Below are 21,544 nucleotides of genomic sequence, written 5' to 3'. Positions count from 1 at the left end.
GGACTATATTCCCTTACATACAGAGGGAATCTGGAAAGCTAGTATTCCACGGTAGGAAAGCCACTACGGTAAAGTTAGAGATAAAGTTCAAGTACATGATCCTGCTTTAAATATCATTTCCACAGATTCTCCCCTAACTGCTGTGCTGCCTAACGTGAGCATATGGTTGATTCTATCTCCCTGTAGAAGCAGGCATCCTCGTTGCTCTGTCTCTTCCTGCTGTGTCCTCTAAGCCTTCTCTCCTCCTCCTGCTCTCTGCGCAGACCTGGCTGCTGAGATCATGGCCATGCCGGAGGTGAGCATGCTACCATGAACTGTGTCTGACTCCTTTATTTTATCTTCTCTCCTACCTTCCCTATTCTCTGTGACTTTGCTATGATCTTTATGTGTTATAACTGGACAATCGCTCCTACGCACCCCATGAGTGTTAGAGGCTGGTCTACTCTGACATCTTATCATTGAGTCGGCTGTGTTATCCACAGGTTCTGGTCCGTAGGATCAAGGCATTTTCAGCAAGAGAGAGGAAGAGGAGGAGGAGAGTCCCAGCTTGGGGGATAATTGTTTCTGGTAACAGACTGACCTGAGGTATCTGACTACGTCTGCCAAGGTCCAGAGAAGACCGCACTGAAAGAACACACCCAGGAGCTCCTGGGCCTTTCCCACGAGCAGAAGGAAATGGCCAGCGCCCAGGTACAGTCGTTTGACGTATTCTACTCGCCTCTCAATGGATTCGTGAAAGCTCATTGATTAAATGAGAACGAATATGGTCATCATTAGGGTCTGTCAGGAAAGACTTTTAGGTTCTCATCTTAAAATTAGAGCAAACTGGGAACAGAGTTGGTGGCCATAGAAGGCATACAAAATTCTTCACGTTGAAACGTAGATGAGGGAGAGTATGCGATGTGGGTGACTGGGAGCTAGCCCGCATCTGGATGGGTCCAAACGGACAGTTGTGTAATTGCAGGGAAGAAATTTAAGAGGCAGACAAGTTGTGGGTGCTCACCTCCTCCACGATGATGCCAGGTCTAGTGGGAGAGAGAGCTAATGAAGTTTTCCACAGCCCGATATATTCTCAGGACACTCAGACCTCATCTATCACCACGTAGCAAGGTGGGCAGTATTTTAACCCTAGCTCATGGGGCAGAAACCTAATACTAGCATTGGGGGCAGGCAGAGGGGAGTCGGCTGCCCTTGAGCAGGGAGAACAAGAAACACGTCTGCTCCTATATATCAAGGCCTCTAGCCATAGAGTGGTCCGCCTTGAGCTTGTAAGATGTGACGTTCAGGTAACACTATAATGGGAGGATATTGTGGGGATAATTTTTAATTAGGTGAATGTGACTGGGATTCACCTCCAGCTCACAGATGGAAAGGTCTCCCTCCCCCAGAGTCCTGGCCTTGCAGGCTTCTCAATCATGACAACAGGGAGTTTGCCCGCATACTCTCTTCCCTGTCTCAGTTTCCCACAGGTTGCCTTCCACATAAACTGGGTCTGCTTTATTTACCTCCTACCGTCTGGTCAACTTTGACCCCAAAACTACAGAGTGGAACTGCTCCATGGGGTTGTGGAGGCGGTAACCTTTACAGAAGCAGGCCGCCACATCTTCCCAGTGGAGCAGTTAGGAACTTGGAACCAGTGACCTTTTGGATAGCTGCACAGGGCTTCACCCACTGCCAGCAGGGCTGCTTAGCAGTTGTAGTAATGAAAAGGTGGTTCAAGGTCTGGGAAGAGGAAGCCAGTCAGATCTTCATGGCAAGTGAACATTGCCTTGCTCTTGGACTCAATCGAGAAAAGCATTATTCAGAGTCAATGTGGCTTGACCATATTGCCTTCTGGTCATCTGATTTTATCTAGTAATAAAGCCTAGATTAGCCAGTAGAAGGAACTGGCTGCTTGGCCTTGAACTGACCACCACAGAGAAGTTTTCTCAACCACATTTGACTGTTGATTTAGTCGGAGACTGATGCAGGTTCCATTTTTTTGATAAAAACTTCGAGTGTAGATGATGATTGTGTCCTTTCTTACCTCAAGTTTGCAAATGAAGTTAGAGTCAAAATACTGCTTTGGGGGGCGGGGGTGTGTGTGTGTGGGGTGTGTGTGTGTGTGTGTGTGTGTGTGTGTGTGTGTGTGTGTGTGTGTGTGTAAAATGCATTTTTTACTCAAATTTAAGCAGATATACAGGGGAAACAAATTCCCTATTTCCCTGCCTGCCCAAATAGCAACTTAAAGGTAACAAATAAGAATTGTTTCGGTCTTCCTATTGGAAAACATTCATAAGGCTCAGCAGACAGACCTGGAACTATTTATAGGCTTTTTTTCCCCTCTCTTTTGCTCTATGTCTTATCTATATAAGATAAACAGGATAATCCTAGGAGAAGACAACAGGACTTAGCAGTTCCAGGGAGACATGAAAGAGGAGGGGGTGGGAAGGGGGAGCCGGGAGCCAACAAACTCAGGGACGGGTAAAAATAGGTCTAAAATTGATGGTGAGGAGGGTGTAGACTGACTGCCTGATGGGGTTTGATCAAGCACGATGTATCAGAGAAATTACTGAGAGCTGAATGGAGGCTTAGCACTATAGTGGGACAGGAGGAAGGTGAAAGGAAGTAGAGGGAAGAACTAGGAGGCAAAAAGCTCTTTATAAAGGTATATATGTAAAGGCATACACATATGTGTAAATACTAGTTTTTATGATGATGAAGATCCATGTACATATATTTACATAGGTGTTAAGTATTAAGATAGCAGGCGAACTTTGGGCCTCTACTCAAGGCCGCTCTAAACATCAGAACCCTTTGAATGACCTGGCATTCTTTGATATTCACTGTCCTGACACAGTCAGTGAAGACAGACGAGTGCATAAGCAAATGTGAAGAGAGCTGATGGTGCCCCGCTATCAAAAGCTATAGCACCTGGGGTGCTATCTAGCAGCCATCTAGCAGGGAAACAACAAAGCCCACACAGAGAAAGCCCACCAGTCTGTGATCATGAGATGTCATTTGGATCTGATATCTAAAGATCCAAAACAAACAGTTATATCTGTGTCAACAAGGGGGGTTGGAGTGGGAGACCCAAAGCCTATATATAGACAGTTGGCTAGCCCCTCACAGAAGGACCACAAGGAAGGGACGAAGAATAGTTTGGGTCTCAATTCAGGTTTGTGTGTGTGTGTGAGAACTTAGATGTGGTAGAATATATATGTGTATACTTACAGAGATTTCTACGGGGAGGCTTCAAAAACTATGGAAAAGTTATGTTCTCTTTTAATTCTACTTTTCAATGAACCTTATAAAAGCCCCTCAAAAATATACATGTACATATACATATACCAATATATATATATATATATATATATATATATATATATATATATATATATATAATTACAGATTTTTAAAGGTCATGGATCATATACACACCTGAGTTTTTTTATTTAAAAGGGTATCTTAGAATCAGTATGGATACATCTCACTAATTTTAATGTTTGCATGCTGTGTCATTGTGTGGAGGTGCTGTAATTTTACCACGTCTAAAGAGATTATGGATTCGTTTTTCACTATTTTATATGTATGACCATTTTATTGGGGACTTGTAACAATCCATATGTCAATTGTGTCAAGCATATTTGTACATGTTGCCATCATTATTTTCTAAACATTTACTTTCTCTTTGACCCTTGGTATCATCTCTTTTGACCCTTCTTCCCCACTCCCACCCTCGTACCCCTTGGTAAATTAAAAATTATTAGTATTTTTATATCTTACACCGAATGCTATCTCCCTTCCCCCATGGTTTCTTTTCCCGCTCCTCTCCCCACCTTTCCCCTACCCTCATGTATCACTACTCTCATTTCTGTTCCTGAGAAGTTTATCTGACCTGGATTCTGTGTGTCCTAAACTCTTATCTGTGCCAGAGTCTATGCTCCAGCTTAGCCCTCAGTGAAAGGCAAGATTGAGGTCGTGATAGTGGGGGGTGAGAAAGCCTCAAAGAACCAGAGGAATATTGTGTGTTTCATCGGTGCTTTACTGCACCCTGGTTGACTCACCCCGTCCTTGCAACCCTTCTGTGAGGGGATGTCCCATTGTCAACAGATGGGATTTGGGTCTCTGACTTGCCTTGTTTTCAACAATATGTTTTTTGCTTGTTTGTTTGTTTTGGATCTTCTGAGGCCTATTACCTGATCCTGTCAATACCTCACGATCGCACAGGCTGGTGTGCTTCTTCCTTGTGGGCTTGTTGCTTCTCTGCTAGATGGCCACTTTTTAAACTTAAAGCCTTTAAGACCCAGTACTTTATCTTTTGATAGCCGGACATCATCAGCTACCTTCACCACATTTGCTTGTTCACCCATTTTGTCTTCAGAGATCATGCGGGGAGGGCGAGCATCACAGAATGGCAGGGTAATCAACATACTTTTGAACCTCTGTACAAATATGGTTTTGTTTTAATGCTAGGAAGAAGTAGAGTGGAATTCCATGGCTCAATGGTTGTGAATTATAGTGTGCTTCATGTATCTGGGCAAATGATCAGAACCAGTTTCTATCCGTCTTTCCCACATTATCAGTATCCACCTCAGATTGCTTTGGGATGTGTATTCCAGGATTCTTTATCATTTGGAGATGTGGCTGTGGGCTTCCCCTGGGAGGACTGGCAGTTATTGGACCCGACTCAGAAGGACCTGTACAAAGATGTGATGTTGGAGAATTACAGTAGCCTGGCATCAGCAGGTAAGGGAAATATCACAGGGTCCTTCACTGTGGGCTCCATCAATCCTCTTTCTCATTTGATAAAATCATTAAAGCCCCATGCTGATAGTGTTTGGACTAAAGAATTGTAATTTGTGGACTTTTAGTCTCATCTTTGATCCTAGAGCGTATAACCTCTCCTGAGTTAAAAAAAATAAATTTAACTTAGAGTAAAAATAAGAATGATTCCTGAAGCATAACCACCCTCAGTTCCCATAGATTCCCCAAACATAAATATTTGGTGCCAAGTGTCCGGTGATTTCCCATTTGTAGGCTGTCTCGATACCAAACCAGACCCAGACTTCAAGGTGGAACAAGGAGAACAGTCGTGGCCAATGGAAGGAGCAGCCTACGATCAGAGCAGCCCAGGTGGGTGCGTGATGGTCAAGACAATGGGCAGAAAGGACACCTAAGTCCCAGTTAGTCTTTGATGGGTGGACACTTTTGAATGCTTTTTTACTAGAACTTTTGTTGTACCAGAAAGCTATTCAACCTCTTTACCAACTCTCGTTTTGTAAAACTAAGACTGTTTTCCCTTGGTCTACTGATTATGGACAGTGCCGTCCCATTTTTCTCTCCTCCGGATTTAATCGCCTAACATAAAACCTGGACGCCGTTCTTTCCCACCTCTCCACGTCTACTCCTTTCTGCAGCTGGCTTTGCTTCCTATTATCTACCTGCCCTGGTCTGGAAATTTCCCTTCTACCTGTAACCTCACACTCACTGTAGTGTAGTGTAGTGTACTTGTTCACATTTGTGGATTCCCATTTTTTACTTGCTTGTGGTTTGCTTGTTTTTTAATCATTTTACTGGGGGCTTGTACAGGTCTTATCACAATCCATGCATCCATCCATTGTGTCAAGCACATTTGTACCTTTGTTGCCATTATTTTCAAAACATTTTCCTCCTACTTGAACCCTTGGTATCAGCTCCTCATTTTTCCCCTCCCACCCTCCCTCCCTAATGAACCCTTGATAATTTATAAATTATTATTATTTTCTCATGTCTTACACAGACCAATGACTCCCTTCACCCACTTTTCTGTTGTCTGTCCCCCAGGGAGGGGGTTCTATGTAGATCCTTGTGATGGGTTCCCTCATTCTACCCCAACTTTCCCTTACCCTCCTGGTATCTCTACTCTCATTATTGATCCTGAGGGGGCTTGCTTGGTTTTTTAAATATTTTCTTGAGAATATACACAGCAGAAATTAAACAATTCAACAATTTCAATATGTACAATTCCATGACAGGGATGGCCTTCAATTCATATAACCATTCTCACCCTTCTTATTAACATAAACCGACTCCTCCCTAAGTGTCTTGTCTGCCCTTTCTAGTTGCTGTTGTCAGTTTGAGTCCATAGAGATATAGCCATTCATCCTGGGTCAGATTTCCCGTTATCTTCTCATTTTATTTCAGTACTGATTTATTTATTTATGAAATCATTTTATTGGGGACTCGTAGAACTCTTACCACAATCCATGCATACATCCATTATGTCAAGCACATTTGGACATTTGTTGCCATCATCATTCTCAAAACATTTGCTTTCTACTTGAGCCCTTGGTATCAGCTCCTCATTTTTCCCCTCCGTCTCTCACTAACGAACCCTTGATCATTTATATATTGTTATTATTTTGTCATGTCTTACACTGTCCGATGTCTCCCTTCACCCACTTTACTGTTGTCCATCCCCCAGGAAGGGGGATGTACACTGGTATAGATAAGAGCTGTAAACACAGGGAATTCAGGGCAGATACACCCCTCTGGACCAATGATGAGAGTAGCGATACCAAGAGGGGAAAGGGAAGATGGATGAGAAAGGTGGAACCAATCACAATGATCTACAATACCGATTTATTTCTGTTACTGTGTTTGTCCCTATCTTGTAAGGTTCTGTTTGGAAGGTAGATGAAATCTGGGACTGCTGACTACAGGTGGTAGTTCAAACCCACCAGTCACACCACTAGAGACAGATGAGAGTGTGCCCCTATAAAGGTGTATGGTCTCAGAAACCCCAAGCAGTAGTATTGCTTTGCCCTGTAAGGAAGGCTGTTGGCTCAGTGGCAGGAAGTTTGGTTTGGGCTTAGTCTGGAATGTAGCTTACGTTTATTCAGTGTTATTTCTACCATAGTTGTTCTTTTCCCTCCTATTTTATACAATATCATCTCGCTTATCAACTCTTTCTGTGAAATTTTGCATTTACAAATTGTGGGGGAAACCTGTCCCTCACAAGTATCACGGGTTCAGTAGGTGCAATTGTACGGTTATGATATATTTTCTACTGGCTGGTGGGGCCATGCAATTTGGGGTATAACTCAAAAGGGTTCTGGAGGCACAGAGAATCCAGGGCGGATGATCCCCTCAGGACCAGTGGTGAGAATGGCGATACTGGGAGGGTGGGTTGGAAAGGGGGAACCAATTACAAGGATCTACATATAACCTCCTCCCTGGGGGACAGACAACAGAAAAGTGGGTGAAGGGAGACATCAGACAGTGCAAGATAAGACAAAAATTTATAAACTATTAAAGGTTCATGAGGGAGGTGGGAGTGGGGAGGAAGGGGAAAATGAGCTGATGCCAGGGGCTTAGGGGTGAAGAGCAAATGTTTTGAGAATGATGAGGGCAATGAACGTGCAAATGTGCTTTACACAATTGATGTATGTATGGATTGTGATAAGAGTTGTATGAGCTCCTAATAAAATGATTGGCGGTGGGGAGTAGAGACTGGCAGTGGAGATGGTAATAAAGCCACTGGCTACTTGAGGAAAAAAAGTTATTTTCGTACTGCCACGCGATGGGTGCCATTTGTGGGGATAACCAGCCCCTCACAACTAATCATGGGTTCGGTAGGCGCAACTATAAGGTTATGATATACAAAGATTATAGTTAAGTCATAGAGACTAGGAGAGAGTAATAACATAAAGATGTCAGATACATTTCATGTTAGCATGCTCACCTCAGCTCCTCTTGGTGGTGCACATGGAGGTGGGAGACGAGAGGGTAGGGGAGAGCTCTCCTGAGGTCTTATTCCTAACCAAAGCTTATATATCTTTGGGGGCATGCAAATCCCCTGATTACAGATAACGACCGACATCATAGGAAGGGGTTGTAACATAGGCAACACAAGCAATAGGAGGGGGATGACCCAGGGGTGTACACACAATAGTAAAAGGAGGGACTAGGGGTACACATGTGACAAGATGGGCAGACCCTAGATTCAATATAGTAGCCTAACCTTAGTCATCCTTGAGTGGTCCCGACCTTGCCTTCGGGCTCTCCTTCAAGGGAACAGTCATTATCCTGATCAGAAAGGAGTGGGTGAGTCAGACTATACAGTCTGGTTGCTCTAGATGGCTGATACCCTTAGGAAGAATAACCTCTGACCTAGTTTCATTGACCTGCTAGTCTACAGTCATTTACCATGTGTCTTGCGTATGGCATATATTTGGAGGAGACAACTTGGAAGAAATCTTTCTGTATCCCACAATGAAAGGTAAGGAAAAATACTAGCTAACTATGTTGTACATTAGCAGTGTACGTCTAGCAGTAACAAACACCAAGGTGAGAGATGGGAGTAGCATTGGCTATGATGGTCCAGGTAGCATGTCCACTTAACTGGGCCATCATTCTATTGGTTTGACGTTTCCATAATGATGTGGTTACTTTCTATTTTATGATCTGCAGTGATCATCTTCCTTTTTCATTTACCGTATATATACAGTAATGTCAATTTGGCATTAACCACCTTGTCTTTGGGACTTAACCATAGATTAAGGTAAAGAGATAAAGTGGGGAGAAAAGGTATACTATATCTTTTTGTAAGAGTGTTTAAGAGTGCATTTCAATAAAGTATATATCTTGTAGACATATTTCTTATAAAACCAATCCCAAACCATGGCATTGTACAGTTTTTCCTCCCTAAAATGATCATGGATGTTTTTGTTACTTTTTTCTAGAAGAAAAAAAGGCAGTCGACCAACTGCAGTGGCAGCCAAAAAACGAACATGAGCTTAAAAGTTTGGAAAAATGTCAACAAAGTTATGCTCTTGAAATGAATCTCCATTTAGCCAAAAATTTAGCTCTTGTGAAACAACAGCAGGATACATTCGACTCACCTTGTACAAGTTTGACACCTTTAGATTTTGTTATCCAGAATAGAAGGTACACAGAAAAGGATTATGATGAGTATTGTGGGTACAATAAACCCTCTGTCCACATGGATGACCTCCCCAAAATGTGTACAGGAGAGAAGCCGCATGAATGCAGCAAATGTGGAAAAGCATTCTCCCGGAAGGCACAACTTATTAGACATCAAAGAATTGAAAAAGGAGAGAAAATTCATGAATGTAGTGACTGTGGGAAAACATTTATGAGGAAGATTCAACTCACGGAACATCAGAGATTTCATACAGGAGAGAAGCCCCATGGATGTAATGAATGTGGGAAAACCTTCTCCAGAAAGTCCCAGCTCATAGTACATCGGAGAAATCATACAGGAGAAAAACCCTACGTATGCAACAAATGTGGGAAAGCCTTCAGCAGGAAGTGCCGGCTTAACAGACATCAGCGATCCCATCTGGGGGAGAAACTCTATGATCGCAGTGAGTGTAGAAAAGCCTTTTCCCAGAAGGCCTACCTCATGGCACATCAGAGACTTCACACAGGAGAGAAGCCTTGTGAATGCAGCGAATGTAGAAGAACCTTCTTTTTTAAGTCAGACATGTCCAAGCATCAAATAGGCCATACAGGGGAGAACCCTTATGAATGTGGTGATTGTGAAAAAGTCTTCAGAAGCAAACCGATGCTCATTCAGCATTACGGAACTCATCCCAAAGAAAGACCATATGGATGCAGCGAATGTGGCAAAGCTTTTGCCCACATGTCGGTCCTTGATAAACATAAGAAGACTCACGGAAGAGAAAAATCAGTAGATTCCCTAAAGGTAAGAAAACACTCCTCAGGGAGTCATAGCTCTTTATACATGAACGAACTTGTTCAAGAGCAAAACCCTGTGAATCCAGTGCCCATGGAAACACAGTCTTCAAGAACTCAGCCCTTATTAAGCAACAGTGAACTTGGGCGGGGTAGAAATGTAATGATTGTAGAAGAACCTTTTTTAAGAAACCCAGCCTTCATAAATTATCGAGAATTTCCCCAGGAAACAAATTTTGTAAATGCAGTGAATGTGACAACACCTCCCATTATAAATTATGTCTTATATGTTACAGGTATCATGTAGGGAGAAAAATACTTTGGTTTATCAGAAATATGGAAAAGGGCTCAGTAAGGGTATCCTGTACACTATCCATCAGAGCTCATTTAGAACAAAGCACGCTGCGTATATATTTGGGATTGAGGAATTCTCTTATTTTCATGAATTGTCTACCCCAAAATATGCATCAACTTAGCTTCGCCATAATTCTCGGTGCATTGGTAGTTATATAATGATTTCCCATTATGTTATCTCATGTAATGAGCCAATCAATTATGGTTTAATCCCTGTAGAGCCCTGATCTAACATGTCTAAGGGGCATATCTCGGGTGTGACAGCACTTTTAATCTTACAAATGATGAGAGTGAGCAGAGGAACCTCCTACCACCAAAGGAGCCGGGACGGAGCGCTTCCTCTGGCCGAGAGCCAGTGCAGTGGGAGCCTTCCGGAATCCGCAGACTTGAGGGCTGAGCACCTAGAGCTAGCGCTCTGAATTCAGACTCCCTGCCTCCTAAACTGTGAGGGAATACACTTCTTTGTTAGAGCCGCCATCTACATTTCTATCATCGAAGACATCAATGGAATAATGTTGAATAGAAAAGTAGCTTAGTTAGAATAGCCTATTCCTATCAGTTGCTTTCAGATATTTCTTAAGTTGAAAACCTATAGGAAAGAATACGATGGAGTTTTCACTAATCTAATTTACCTTATTACATACCAGCAAAACAAACTTTTCAGATTACATGAAGAACATTTGTAGTAAAATGTGGAAGAACTCATAGAAAATGGAAACTCCTGAAAGCAATAAACATTGGAAACTGTCTCCTATAATCTCATCTAACTCATACATCATTATACTTTGGGAATACGGGAAAGGTTTTTCTAATAAATTTATGTACACCAAAATTGTGTTGTGTAATTATAGCCTTTACATATATTGAATATGGGAAATTCAATATATTTTTTTCTTTTTTTAATCATTTGGGGCCTCATTTTTATATTTAAGTGTATACAATTTCTTTTTTTGGCATGTGATTCACATATACAATAAGTACTACAATCATTGGGAACATTTTCTTCTGTTCAGTGCTGGGTTTGTTTTTTAATTGGGGGTTCTGACAGCTCTAAACACATTCCATTCATCCATTGTGTCTAGCACATTTGTACATAATGTTGCCATCAACTTTTCAAAATGTTTTCTTTTTACTTGAGCCCTTGGTATCAGCTCCTAATTTTTTTCCTCCCTCTCCCGCCTCCTTCCCTCATGAACCCTTGAGAATTTACAAATTATTTTCATATATTACACTGACTGCTGTTTCCCTTTACACACATTTCTGTTGTCCCCTTTGGGGGGGAGGGGATACCTCCATCATTGTGAGATTTAAAAAGACTTCCCCACCACCACCACTTTGTCTTCCCCAGAGATATGCCAAACATTAGAGGCTGTTTGCCAGCACATGATGGAAGGTCAAATTCTTGAAGGCATTCAGCATCAGTCTGATCCACTGTAGGTGGGGCTCAGACCCTACTGATAAGGATAGTGATTGTTTCCATGGAGAACCAGAGAACAGGTCAAACCTGTTCAGTGACATCAAAGTTAGGCTGCCATCCTGAATCTAGGATCCACCCATCTTGTCACATGTGTACCCCTAATCCCGCCCCTTCTATTGCATGTATACCCCTAGATCATCTCTTGCTCATTACTGTATTACCTATAGTACAACCCCTTCCTATCACTTATGTCTTTACCCGTAATTGGGGTTTGCATGCCCCCCAAAAGATAAGCTTTGGTTAGAAATAAAGATCTCTCTCCCCTGTTCCCTCTCCCCCTGTCATCCTTCCCCACCCTCTCCTGCCCTCATCTTCCATCTGCACATGGACCACCAAGAAGAGCTGAGGTGATCAGGCTACCAGGAAATGTGGCTCCTTTATTTCACACTCTTACTCTGTGCCTTTACTATAGTATTTCAATATTATCCTGTACAATTGCACCTGCCGGCTTTGTGATGATTTGTTACGGGCTGGCTCCCTTGTCAGTTGTTGATTAGTTCTCACTTTCTCCCCCTACACTCCTGGTGTTGATATGCCCATTATTGTTCCTGAGGGGTTTATCTGCCCTGGATTCCCTGTGTCATGCGCTAGACTAGCCAGACTTGTCAGGTAGGACTGGGCTGTTGATAGTGGGGTGGAGGAAGCATTAAAAGAACTAGAGGAATGTTGTATGCTTCGTTGGTGCTATACTGCACCCTGGCTGGCTTGTCTCTTCTTGTGACCTTCTGTAAGGGCATGTCCAATTGTCTACAGATGGTCTTTGGGTCTCCACATGGGCTCTCCATGCCCCCACTCTCCTGATTCTCATTGATATGATTGATTGTTATGGGTCTTTGATACCTGGTTCCACTCACACCTCATGATCACACAGGCTGGTGTGCTTCAATGTGAGCTCTGTTGCTTCCCAGCTAGATGGCCTCTTGTTTATCTCCCAGCCTTAAAACCCCAGACACTGTATCTGTTGATAACTGAGCATCATCAGCTTTCTTCACCACATTTGTTTATGTACCCATTTTGTCTTCAGTGATTCTATTGGGAAGGTGAGCATCATAGAGTACCAGCTTATTAGAGCAACGTGTTCTTGTGCTCAGGGAGTACTTGAGTAAAGGCCTAGTGTCTGTGCTACCTTAATATTTGACATGCATAGATCTGTGCCCCTATCATTATGTATAAATATATTTACATGTGCATGTGCCTGTATCTCTCTAAATGTCCTTTGCCTCCTAGTTCTTTCCTCTATTTCCTTTTACTTTCCTCTTGTTCCACTATCATGTTCGACCTGTATTCAGCTTCCATTAATTTGTCTAGCTACATTACACTTGATCAAGCCCCACCAGGCAGACTACGCCCTCAACCATTGACATTAGGTCACTTGTTCCCTTGTCTCTGGGTTTGTTGGCTTCCCCTTTCCTTTCCCCCCTCCATCCTGAACTGTTGGTCCCCTTGTTTTCTTGGGATTGTCTATCTTAAACAGAGAGACCTAGTTTTTCTTATTACTGCTATAGAAAATTGAGTTAAAACAGCACATGTTTACATGTTTATTTTTTTGGTTTTTTCCCTATGTTTATTAACTTACAGTAAAAGAAGTCTGAGTGGATCCCAAAGTGCTAAAATTAAGGTATTAGCAGGACTGCATTCCTTTTTAGATGCTCTAGGGGAAAAGAAATCCAAGGAGTGCTAGAGGAGCATTGTCGAATGCTGGAGTGCTAGCTGAAAGGAGCGCAGTTCACACTCGACTATGCTGCAGGTGAAAGATGTGACCTGCTTCACTTCTCTGCTCTATAGGATTGTGATGTCAATGGGTATATGTGGGGGAAGCCAACCCCGCGTACTATCTCGGTTTCGGTAGGCACAGTTGTAGGGTTAAGCTATGTAAAGGTTATAGTAACATCATAGAGAATAAGAGAGAGGAGAAAGAGTAAAATAAAGGAGTCAGTCATATTTCAGAGCATGCTCACCTGGACAGCCACGATCTCACAGCCAGGTCCGAGCACAGAAAGGAGCGATTTATTTCTAACCAAACCTCATATATCTTCGGGGCATGCAAGCCACCTGATTACAGGTAAAGACATACATCACAGGAAGGGGTTGTACTATAGGGAATACAGTAATAGGAGGGGGACGATCTGGGGGTGTACACACTACAGGAAGAGGGATTAAGGGTATGCATGTGACAAGATGAGCGGATCCTAGATTCATATTAGTGGCCTAACTTTGATTGTCCTTGAGCTGGAGACTTGATTTATTGTAAGCTCTCAGGGGAAGCAAATCCACTGTCCCTAACAGTAGGGAGTGAACCTCACCTGTGGTGGGACAGACAATAGGGTCTGCCTGCTCTGGATGGCCGTTGCCTTCAGGGAGATCGACAGTCATTTAGCATTAGTTGCAAGCAGTGTCCTGGGTCTGACATCTATATTTGGGGGAGAGACACTGGGGAACAGTCTTTATATCCCACAGGTATGTGTTTGGTTTTTTTGTTTGAGCTTAAGAGAGGATGTTTCTTTACTTTTCCCAACTTCTAAAGGCCACCCATGGACCTGTAACCGTATCCCCATTTTATCTCCAAAGTCAGTAATGGCCAATGAAGTGTTCTTGGCTCTGACACCAAGTCCTCTGCCTTCATTTAAGGAGCTGTGATTACATTGGGCCTATTGGGATACTAACGAATACTTTCCCCTAATTTAAGGTCAGCTGCTAGCCGGCCTACCCTTATCTTCAATATTAAGTCTCCTTTGCCATCTAAGCCATAACAGCACCAGAAGAAGTGGTTTGAAGCCCTTATTGCTGTAATAGTATCTCAGAAAATTATTGTTAATTCTCTTAGATGTCATCAGGATGTGTTGCTACTTAGCAAATATCTTTGTCATTAGGAGACTCAAGGTCAGGAATTTGAGGGTTGAAGTTCACAATGTCTACCACTTTCTTTCCAAGAGTGTTGTCCAAAAATCTCAAGGAGTTGCATTGAAGATATGTCTCCGAGGCTACTACAGAGCTGGGGGAAGACTGGTGGCACAGTAGGAAGTCCTGGCTGCTAACCGCAGGAGGGCTGGCAGTTATCACCCACTAGCAGCTCTGTGGGAGAAAGACATGGTGGTTTGCTCTATACAGATTGACAGCCGTGGAAACGCTATGGCGGCAGTTGTACTGTGACTCACAGAGTCATGGGGAGGTGAGTCAGAATCGATTAAGCAGCAGTGGGTTTGGTGTGACAGAGCTGGGAATCAGAATCGGCCAAGTTAAAACTCCTGCTTAAGGTTCAATGGTTTTTATTGAATCCGTGCTGTTCAGATCATTATAAACCTCTGGAGATTGCTGGAATTCAGAAAACCCTGATTTACAATTTTGCCACTTTTGTTGTTGCTTTTATGGAAGGATGGATTTACAGAGGTCTTTATTCTACCCTTATAGAAATGTCTTGTCGCCTCTGATGTATGTACATATTTCAATACATATACATACATTCAGCTCATGGAATGCACTCTATAAATTGAATAAGTAAATGCCCTAAGTCATCTAATCGCTCCCAGTGGGTTATAGTAGTTGGTACACAGCGCCCTTACTGGGCATCATGTACAGTCCTTGATCCAATTAAATAGCCCTAGTAAATCATTACAGCTCATGTTCCAAAACTATTGACCAGCCTCACTTGGATGTATTCATTAAATACTTTACAGGGAGAAAAGGATCAGGATATTGTTAGCATTCACGCTGTGTTGTGTTTATTTACTGGTGCAGCTGTCTTATGAATGAAGCTGCAGGCTTCCACTGGCTAAGAAGCTCTTCACATCTTTTCATTGTCAGTACTTCGGTGTCAGGCCCTTCACTGCCAGAGATCCAAGAAAGTAGTGCTCGTCTTTGAAGAAAATAGTTCTGTGAATGGGTCCACCAATGATTTGGAACATGGTTCCGAATTTAAGAGCAACAACTTGGTGCACAGGGATTTCGGAGCATCAGTATTAATGGGCTAAGGGTGGGATAACTTGCTGCCAAAAAGGTGTTAGTGTGCTGCAGCAAGAAATGAGATCTGAAAAAAGTCATACTGCAGATTGTAAGCATAGCATTGATAGTGTAAAACAAAATAAAGGTGCTTGCCAAAAGCAGGATGATGTGCGTAGCTTTGGTCTCAGCGGACACTCTGGGGGAGATGCCTGTGGAGTAAACATGCCTCACTCGCTGGTGGTGTCTGTGTAGCAGAAGTACCATGTAGGCACTGGCCCCAACCATGAGTGCCATGAAGACAGCATCTGGGAATGTCATCAGAACTGTGGTCTTTACAAGACCAGATGGTTCATGGTTTTTGGAAACGCACAATCCATAGTCCAGTACCTTGGTGGAATTTTGGATGTGTCGAGGAGGCTGTAAATATATAGGAACAAAGAAGTTGGTCAGCAGGTTGGATATCCAGCACAGAAGACAGGAGGAACCAACGTTCTTCCCAATTGTTTCTTTGAGCCCCGTCCACCTTCTGGTTCCCGGGCTGACGGTGACTGCTTGAAAGCTGCTCAAGAGGCAAGTGATGCATAGAGAAAGGCCCCGGGCCACCCTGTGGATATAATAAACGAGCTTACAGCCCGTGCTGGCCAGGATGGGCGTCATTCCCCAGGAAAGGATCATCTCAGGGACCCCCTTGAAAAGAAGAATTAAGATGTTAGCTACAACCATGTTGGTGAAAATCAGGTGTAAGGGCCTCTGTGCACGGCCAGTGCAGAATGGGGAAGCGCACGTGGAGAGCAGAAATGTATTCCCCAAGACTCCAATCCCAGTCTGGACCACAATCAGTAAATTCAAGATTAAGTTACCAAAAGCCATTCTTTTGGGACCTTGGGAAGTCGAGGTTCAGAAAGGCCTGAAGGTCCTGGAATTTCCACTTGGGATGGCACCACCGGTCCCACATTTGCCCCACTATTCCTCGTTATGTGATGGGGACTCTTGGCTCGCACTGCCTCCCTTTTCTGAGGACAGCAGTCCTAGTCCTCGGGTGGGGACTCGGCACCAGTGAGCTCCAAATTGCCACTGAGTGGTCCGTCTGGTGTGTTCCTGTTTTACGCTCCTGTGGCACTGGAAGATGGTTCTTCCTCCAGGGGACTTCTCAAATCCCTCTATGTGCATATCCAGGACACGGGGCCCAAAGGAATGGCCTTCGTTTTCATTTCAAAATGTTTTCTTGAGCCAGAAGAAGTTGTGAGCTGGGGATATAAAAAGATTTCATTGACCGGTTCCTTGTCCCCAAAGGGTTCGAGTCTAGAGTGTAAAACATGTATATAATAACATATAAGTTATTCCATAAATGAAGGCTACCATGGGTATTGTGGAAACGTGATCAGAGATTCCAACATCTGCGCCCTGTGGTAAGATAGAAAATGGTATACATTTTTATTAATTTAAACTCTCCTCCCAAATTATCAATATGTATGTACATATCATAAAGGATAAAATAATTCACAATCTCTGTCCCACAACTTTCATTTCTAATCTCACTTTTCTCCTTGAGAAAGCTATCCTCCTTTTACAATTTTCTTCATGTTCTAAATATGCATATGTGTGTGATCAGTAATAAATGCATGCTTATATTTGGAAATTTCTTCCTCATAACTGCTGGGTCAAAGAAGAAATCATCCTGGAAACATGGCATTAGAAAAATAATATACTGGGGCCTATGGGCGGGGGCAGGAAAAAAATAATATACTTTAGCCAGGACTCAAAATGAAGAAGCCTTAAAATGTTAATCAAATTAAGTTCTTCAAAAATAGAAAAAGCAAAGCATTTTCATAACCAAAACATTACAATCAAAGTCAAAGAGAAAGGGCAGTTTCTGCTTTGGGTGATTGCTGGGGAATGCCTATGGAACCAACACTCCTGCCCAGAGCAACGTAAGTGTCTGGATAGAACATTACATTGTACTACCTGGACTTTTTGTGCTAAAAAAAAAACAAAAAACTTAAACTAGGAATGGAAGACAACTTCCTTAACATGATGTCAAAGGGTATAATGGTTGTTGAACTTCAGGGGGATAAAGACCAAGACCAGCCCAAAGATGATTGTCAGGGGTTGAGGCTCAGACCGAGCTCCACATTCTGTTTACCAATGCTGACCCCAGCCACCCCTCGGTGGCACTCTCTGTTTCTCCGCTGGGTTTAATGATCAATTGCAGTGGCCACACAGAGCTCACACTGTACTTAGAGTGGACTGGCTTATTAAAGAAGAGGATGTAATGGGATTGGGAAGGGTAGACAGACGTAAGATAGGTCTTGACCACAGAACAACCCTCTCAGTTCCTCCTGAGCACGCAGGCCTCCTCTCAGGCAGGCTCCTCAGAACTGGCTTCTTTCACCCTGCTATCTCTTACTGCTGGCTCTCCCAGTGTACCCCCTCCAGGCCTCTCATCATGGTTACGACCCTTGACCTTTGTTGCAACTCTTCTAGAAGGTCCCTGGCCCCCTCTCTCTGCCTCTCCTTCTTTTAATGCTTGTTGCTTCTCTTCCTGCTTCTGTAGGAAAGGTTTCTGTGGGATTTGTTAATTAAATACCTAAACTCCAGGCCCAGCACTCCCCACTAGGCCCCACAATTGACTGATCCCTTCCTGGTCAACCACCTCCTTTGCACCACAGGCTGTGACCTCATTTGCATAGTCTGCTGCCCAATCCCTGCAAGGTTCAGACCAAGCATGGCTGGGCCGCAACTCCAGGCCTGACAAAAAGTCAAGGTGTATATAATTGACTCAGGAAATGTGCAGAAATCTAGACAAAAGGAACAAACCCACTAGGGTAGAAAACTAAGGCACCAGGACCCAGCGGAGGAAATCTCTGAAACCGTCTTTCCAGAGAATCAAAGCAAAAGGCCACATGAAAGAGCTTATCTCACACATGATAATATAGTGCATTGGCGATACACTCTCAATGACATCATACTCAAGGAAAAAAGAAACCTTTCCGTCTAAGACTTAGAACCTCCAAATCAATAGAGTCACAGGGTTGGGTGTCGATGGCTTCCAGCTGCTGCCAGCTTCATAACCATCTTGTTCTAAACGATTGGTTCTGCAGTCATGCAGAAGGGCCTCATGAACTGTTTTCTGGAGTCTTGCTGTGTGTAGACAATGTGCAGATAGACTGCGTTATCCACTTCGCCTGTGTAATGTCCACAGAATTCCTGGCTCACACAGCTTGGGAAGCTGTCAGGAACTCCCTACAGAGCTACAAACAGAAAGCAGCTGTTCCTACCCTGCAAGTCTGATCTCCCAAGCCAGTGTTTCCTTGCAGCGGTGCCTTTCAGGAGTAAAGAGAAACATGCCTTACACCCTCACCATGACCCGCATTCGTCCTTTCTCCCAAGTGCCACCTAAATTCTGAAGCCTGACTGAGCGTAATACTCCAGGAGTGTCAGTCTGTGTGCATCTGCTTCTGTAGAGAATGGACACCACAGATAAGTCTGCCAATGGACCTTGAACCCAGGCATCAACGTGTATTACTAGCTCCAAGTCTAGTGCTCAGTGCTGGACCCCATCTGAAAGGAAAAGAGCAGATGAGGTCACTGAAGTCCTTGTCCCCCATGCTGGCCTCAGGCTCAGCAATGTCCATCCCTTCTCAAGGTGACCTACCTGTGGTAATGCCCTGGGTGTTGTGGTCTCCATCAGCACAATTTTCCATCACTCGGTCACCCCACTTTAAATCTGCCAGAAGGGATTCCAGAGCTCAGGTGGAGTTGTCCTGCATTCAGCTGTCCCGAAGTCCGAAGGAGGAAAACCTCTGTCCTCCTCATTTCTCCACTTTCAAACAGCCCTGAACAATTACACAGGAGCCCTGGTTGTGCTGCTGAATGAGAGCTGGACTGAAAGGCTGGCGGTTCAAACCCACCAGCTGCTTTGTAGAGAGAAAGATAGGGCTATTTGCTCCCATAAAGATGTACAGCCTCCAAAATCCGATATCGGGTCGCTAGGAGTTGGAATTGACTCAAAGGGTGGGGAATGAATAATACAAGATGGGTCCTACCTGCAAAGGAGTCTTAAGAGAAACAGAGTCATTTCCTTAGCAGTGATCTTGGCTATAGTAAAGTCAATTGTACCTCATTCACTAGTACAAAGCCAGCCATCAGATGCCACAGATCTTTTCCTGGGTCCCTTGCATGAAGTCTTGCATGTAAACACTAAGTATATAGATCCCACTCCCACACGGTCCTGTGTGAACCTCTATACTCAGTGCTTTGCTGTCCATCACAAGTATTGAGGCATTGATATCTGCATGTATGTTCCCTGATAAAACCTTGTCTGATTAATATGGCTTTTACTGACTTTTTTTCCCCCTCCAGAATCCACCCTGTGCTCCACAGAGCCACTCCTGCCTATGGTGGAGGGAGACGCGCTGCTCGCTTTTGCTCTCCAGCCTGACCTAAGTTTAAAGCATAAGGACACACTCACCTGAGTCAAGCTCTGTGGTCGGATCTGGCGTTGGGACTGTGGCCATCAGTAAATAAGGCCCTTGGAAGTCAGTCAGAGGTCTTAAAAATTCCCTGAGTTCATTTCCCCCCAGAATTACAATTACCTTGTCACCTGCAGGGCACTGACATCTTCTGCAGAGGGACCGCCATGCGCCTACAAAGGAGCTGTAAATGTCAGTCCCATGACGAGCCACCAGCAGCAGTTCCTGGAGTGACTTTATTAAGCTAGGAACTAATTAGCAGCAGGTGCAGCTGAGAGAAAAACTTTCTGAGCCCACTATAGGGACTTGAGTAGCTCTGACAGTACAGCAGATGCTTAGAGGCTCATCTCCCTGAGGGTTATCAGCCATCCAGAGCAATCAGACTCTAGTCTGACCCTAAGGTTCCCTCCCTTCTGATAAGGATAGTGAGTTGTTTCCTTGAAGGAGTGCCCAGAGACAAGGTCGAGCCCACTCAAGAGTGACCAAGGGTAGACTGCCATCTTGAATCTAACGTCCGCCCATTTTGCCACTTGTGTACCCCTAATCCCTCCCCTTCCTATTACATGTACACACACACACACCCAAGTTCATCCCCTTGCAGCGATGCATATGCCTGTTGTACAACCCCTTCCTGTGATGTATGTGGTTACCTGTGACCAGGGGGGTTTGCACACCCCGAAGTACATATAGGCCTTAGTCAGAAATAAAGGGTAACCCTCGCCTGCTCCCCTTTCTGCGCGGACCTAGCTGCTGAGATCATGGCCATCTTGGAGGTGAGCATGCTACCATAAAATGTGTCTGACTCCATTATTTTATCTTCTCATGTCTCTCCTATCTTCTATGACTTTACTATGATCTTTATATATTATCGCTATAAAACCGTGCCTATGGAACCCCCTGCCCCCCATGATTGTCAGAGGCTGGTTACTCTAACATCTTTCTGGGTACTGAGTCATCTGGATCTTGAGAAAACGGTGTCACCATAGCATTCTCACATCCACATAGGAGCTTCAGTACTCTGTCAGTCTCATTGAGCTGAGGCCGCTCTTCACAAAGGAACATGGAAACAATTAGTCTGGTGGAATAATAGGCCCAGCAAATATCAGTCCCCACAGCCCTGAGATCAGAGACTGGGTGGTGTACAGCCACAACTACCCACCCGCCACCGTGAGAAGGATCACATTAGAAGGTCTTAGATAGACTGGGAAAAACTGTGGAGCAAAACTCAAAATAATTAGACTGGTTTGCTGGTCAGAATAGAGACTGTGGGGTCCCCAGTACCATGGCCCTTAGCCACCACATCTGGAGCTGAACTCACTTCCACGTTAATCAACCATTTAAGATTCAAAGAGCAGCATTTACTTGAAGACCAAGTTCAGAGAGCTAGGCAAGAGGACAAATGAAAACAGACACAGGAAGTGTGATAAGAAGTGCATTGAGGGGATTACAATGACGACATGAAACAGAATGTAAAGCTACCATCTGCTCTGTCAACATTTACCTACTTTAAAATAAATTTTTTAAAAAATCAACTTAAAAAAAGGTCATGGAAACAGGGTTTTTTTAGGAGGGGGTGCTCAAGGCATTTTACTTCATTTTCTGGAGGGCTGAAAAAACACTG

At 43.8% G+C, this 21,544-nt stretch overlaps 1 protein-coding gene across 8 annotated transcripts in view; it reads left to right on the top strand.

Moving 5' to 3' along the window:
* LOC142432371 (KRAB domain-containing protein 4-like) overlaps positions 1-20,694 on the top strand; it is a 37,920-nt gene extending 17,226 nt beyond the window's left edge. For 4 of the 8 annotated variants that reach the window (XM_075537531.1, XM_075537527.1, XM_075537530.1 and 1 more), the window contains 4 exons: positions 483-690; positions 4,602-4,728; positions 5,020-5,115; positions 8,706-10,857. In XM_075537531.1, the coding sequence (XP_075393646.1) occupies positions 676-690; positions 4,602-4,728; positions 5,020-5,115; positions 8,706-9,988 (1,521 nt within the window). In that variant the 5' untranslated portion in view covers positions 483-675 and the 3' untranslated portion in view covers positions 9,989-10,857. Of the gene's footprint in view, positions 1-186; positions 296-482; positions 691-4,601; positions 4,729-5,019; positions 5,116-8,705; positions 10,858-19,813 lie in introns of those variants that run through there. The other 4 variants (XM_075537532.1, XM_075537534.1, XM_075537533.1 and 1 more) reach the window with 2 other exon arrangements.
* Positions 20,695-21,544: the final 850 nt, after the last annotated feature.

The sequence above is a fragment of the Tenrec ecaudatus genome, chromosome 18 (genome assembly GCF_050624435.1).
Source record: "Tenrec ecaudatus isolate mTenEca1 chromosome 18, mTenEca1.hap1, whole genome shotgun sequence".
Lineage (NCBI taxonomy): Eukaryota > Metazoa > Chordata > Mammalia > Afrosoricida > Tenrecidae > Tenrec > Tenrec ecaudatus.
Note: the sequence above shows the minus strand (reverse complement) of the source record. Positions and strands in the feature narration are given on the sequence as shown.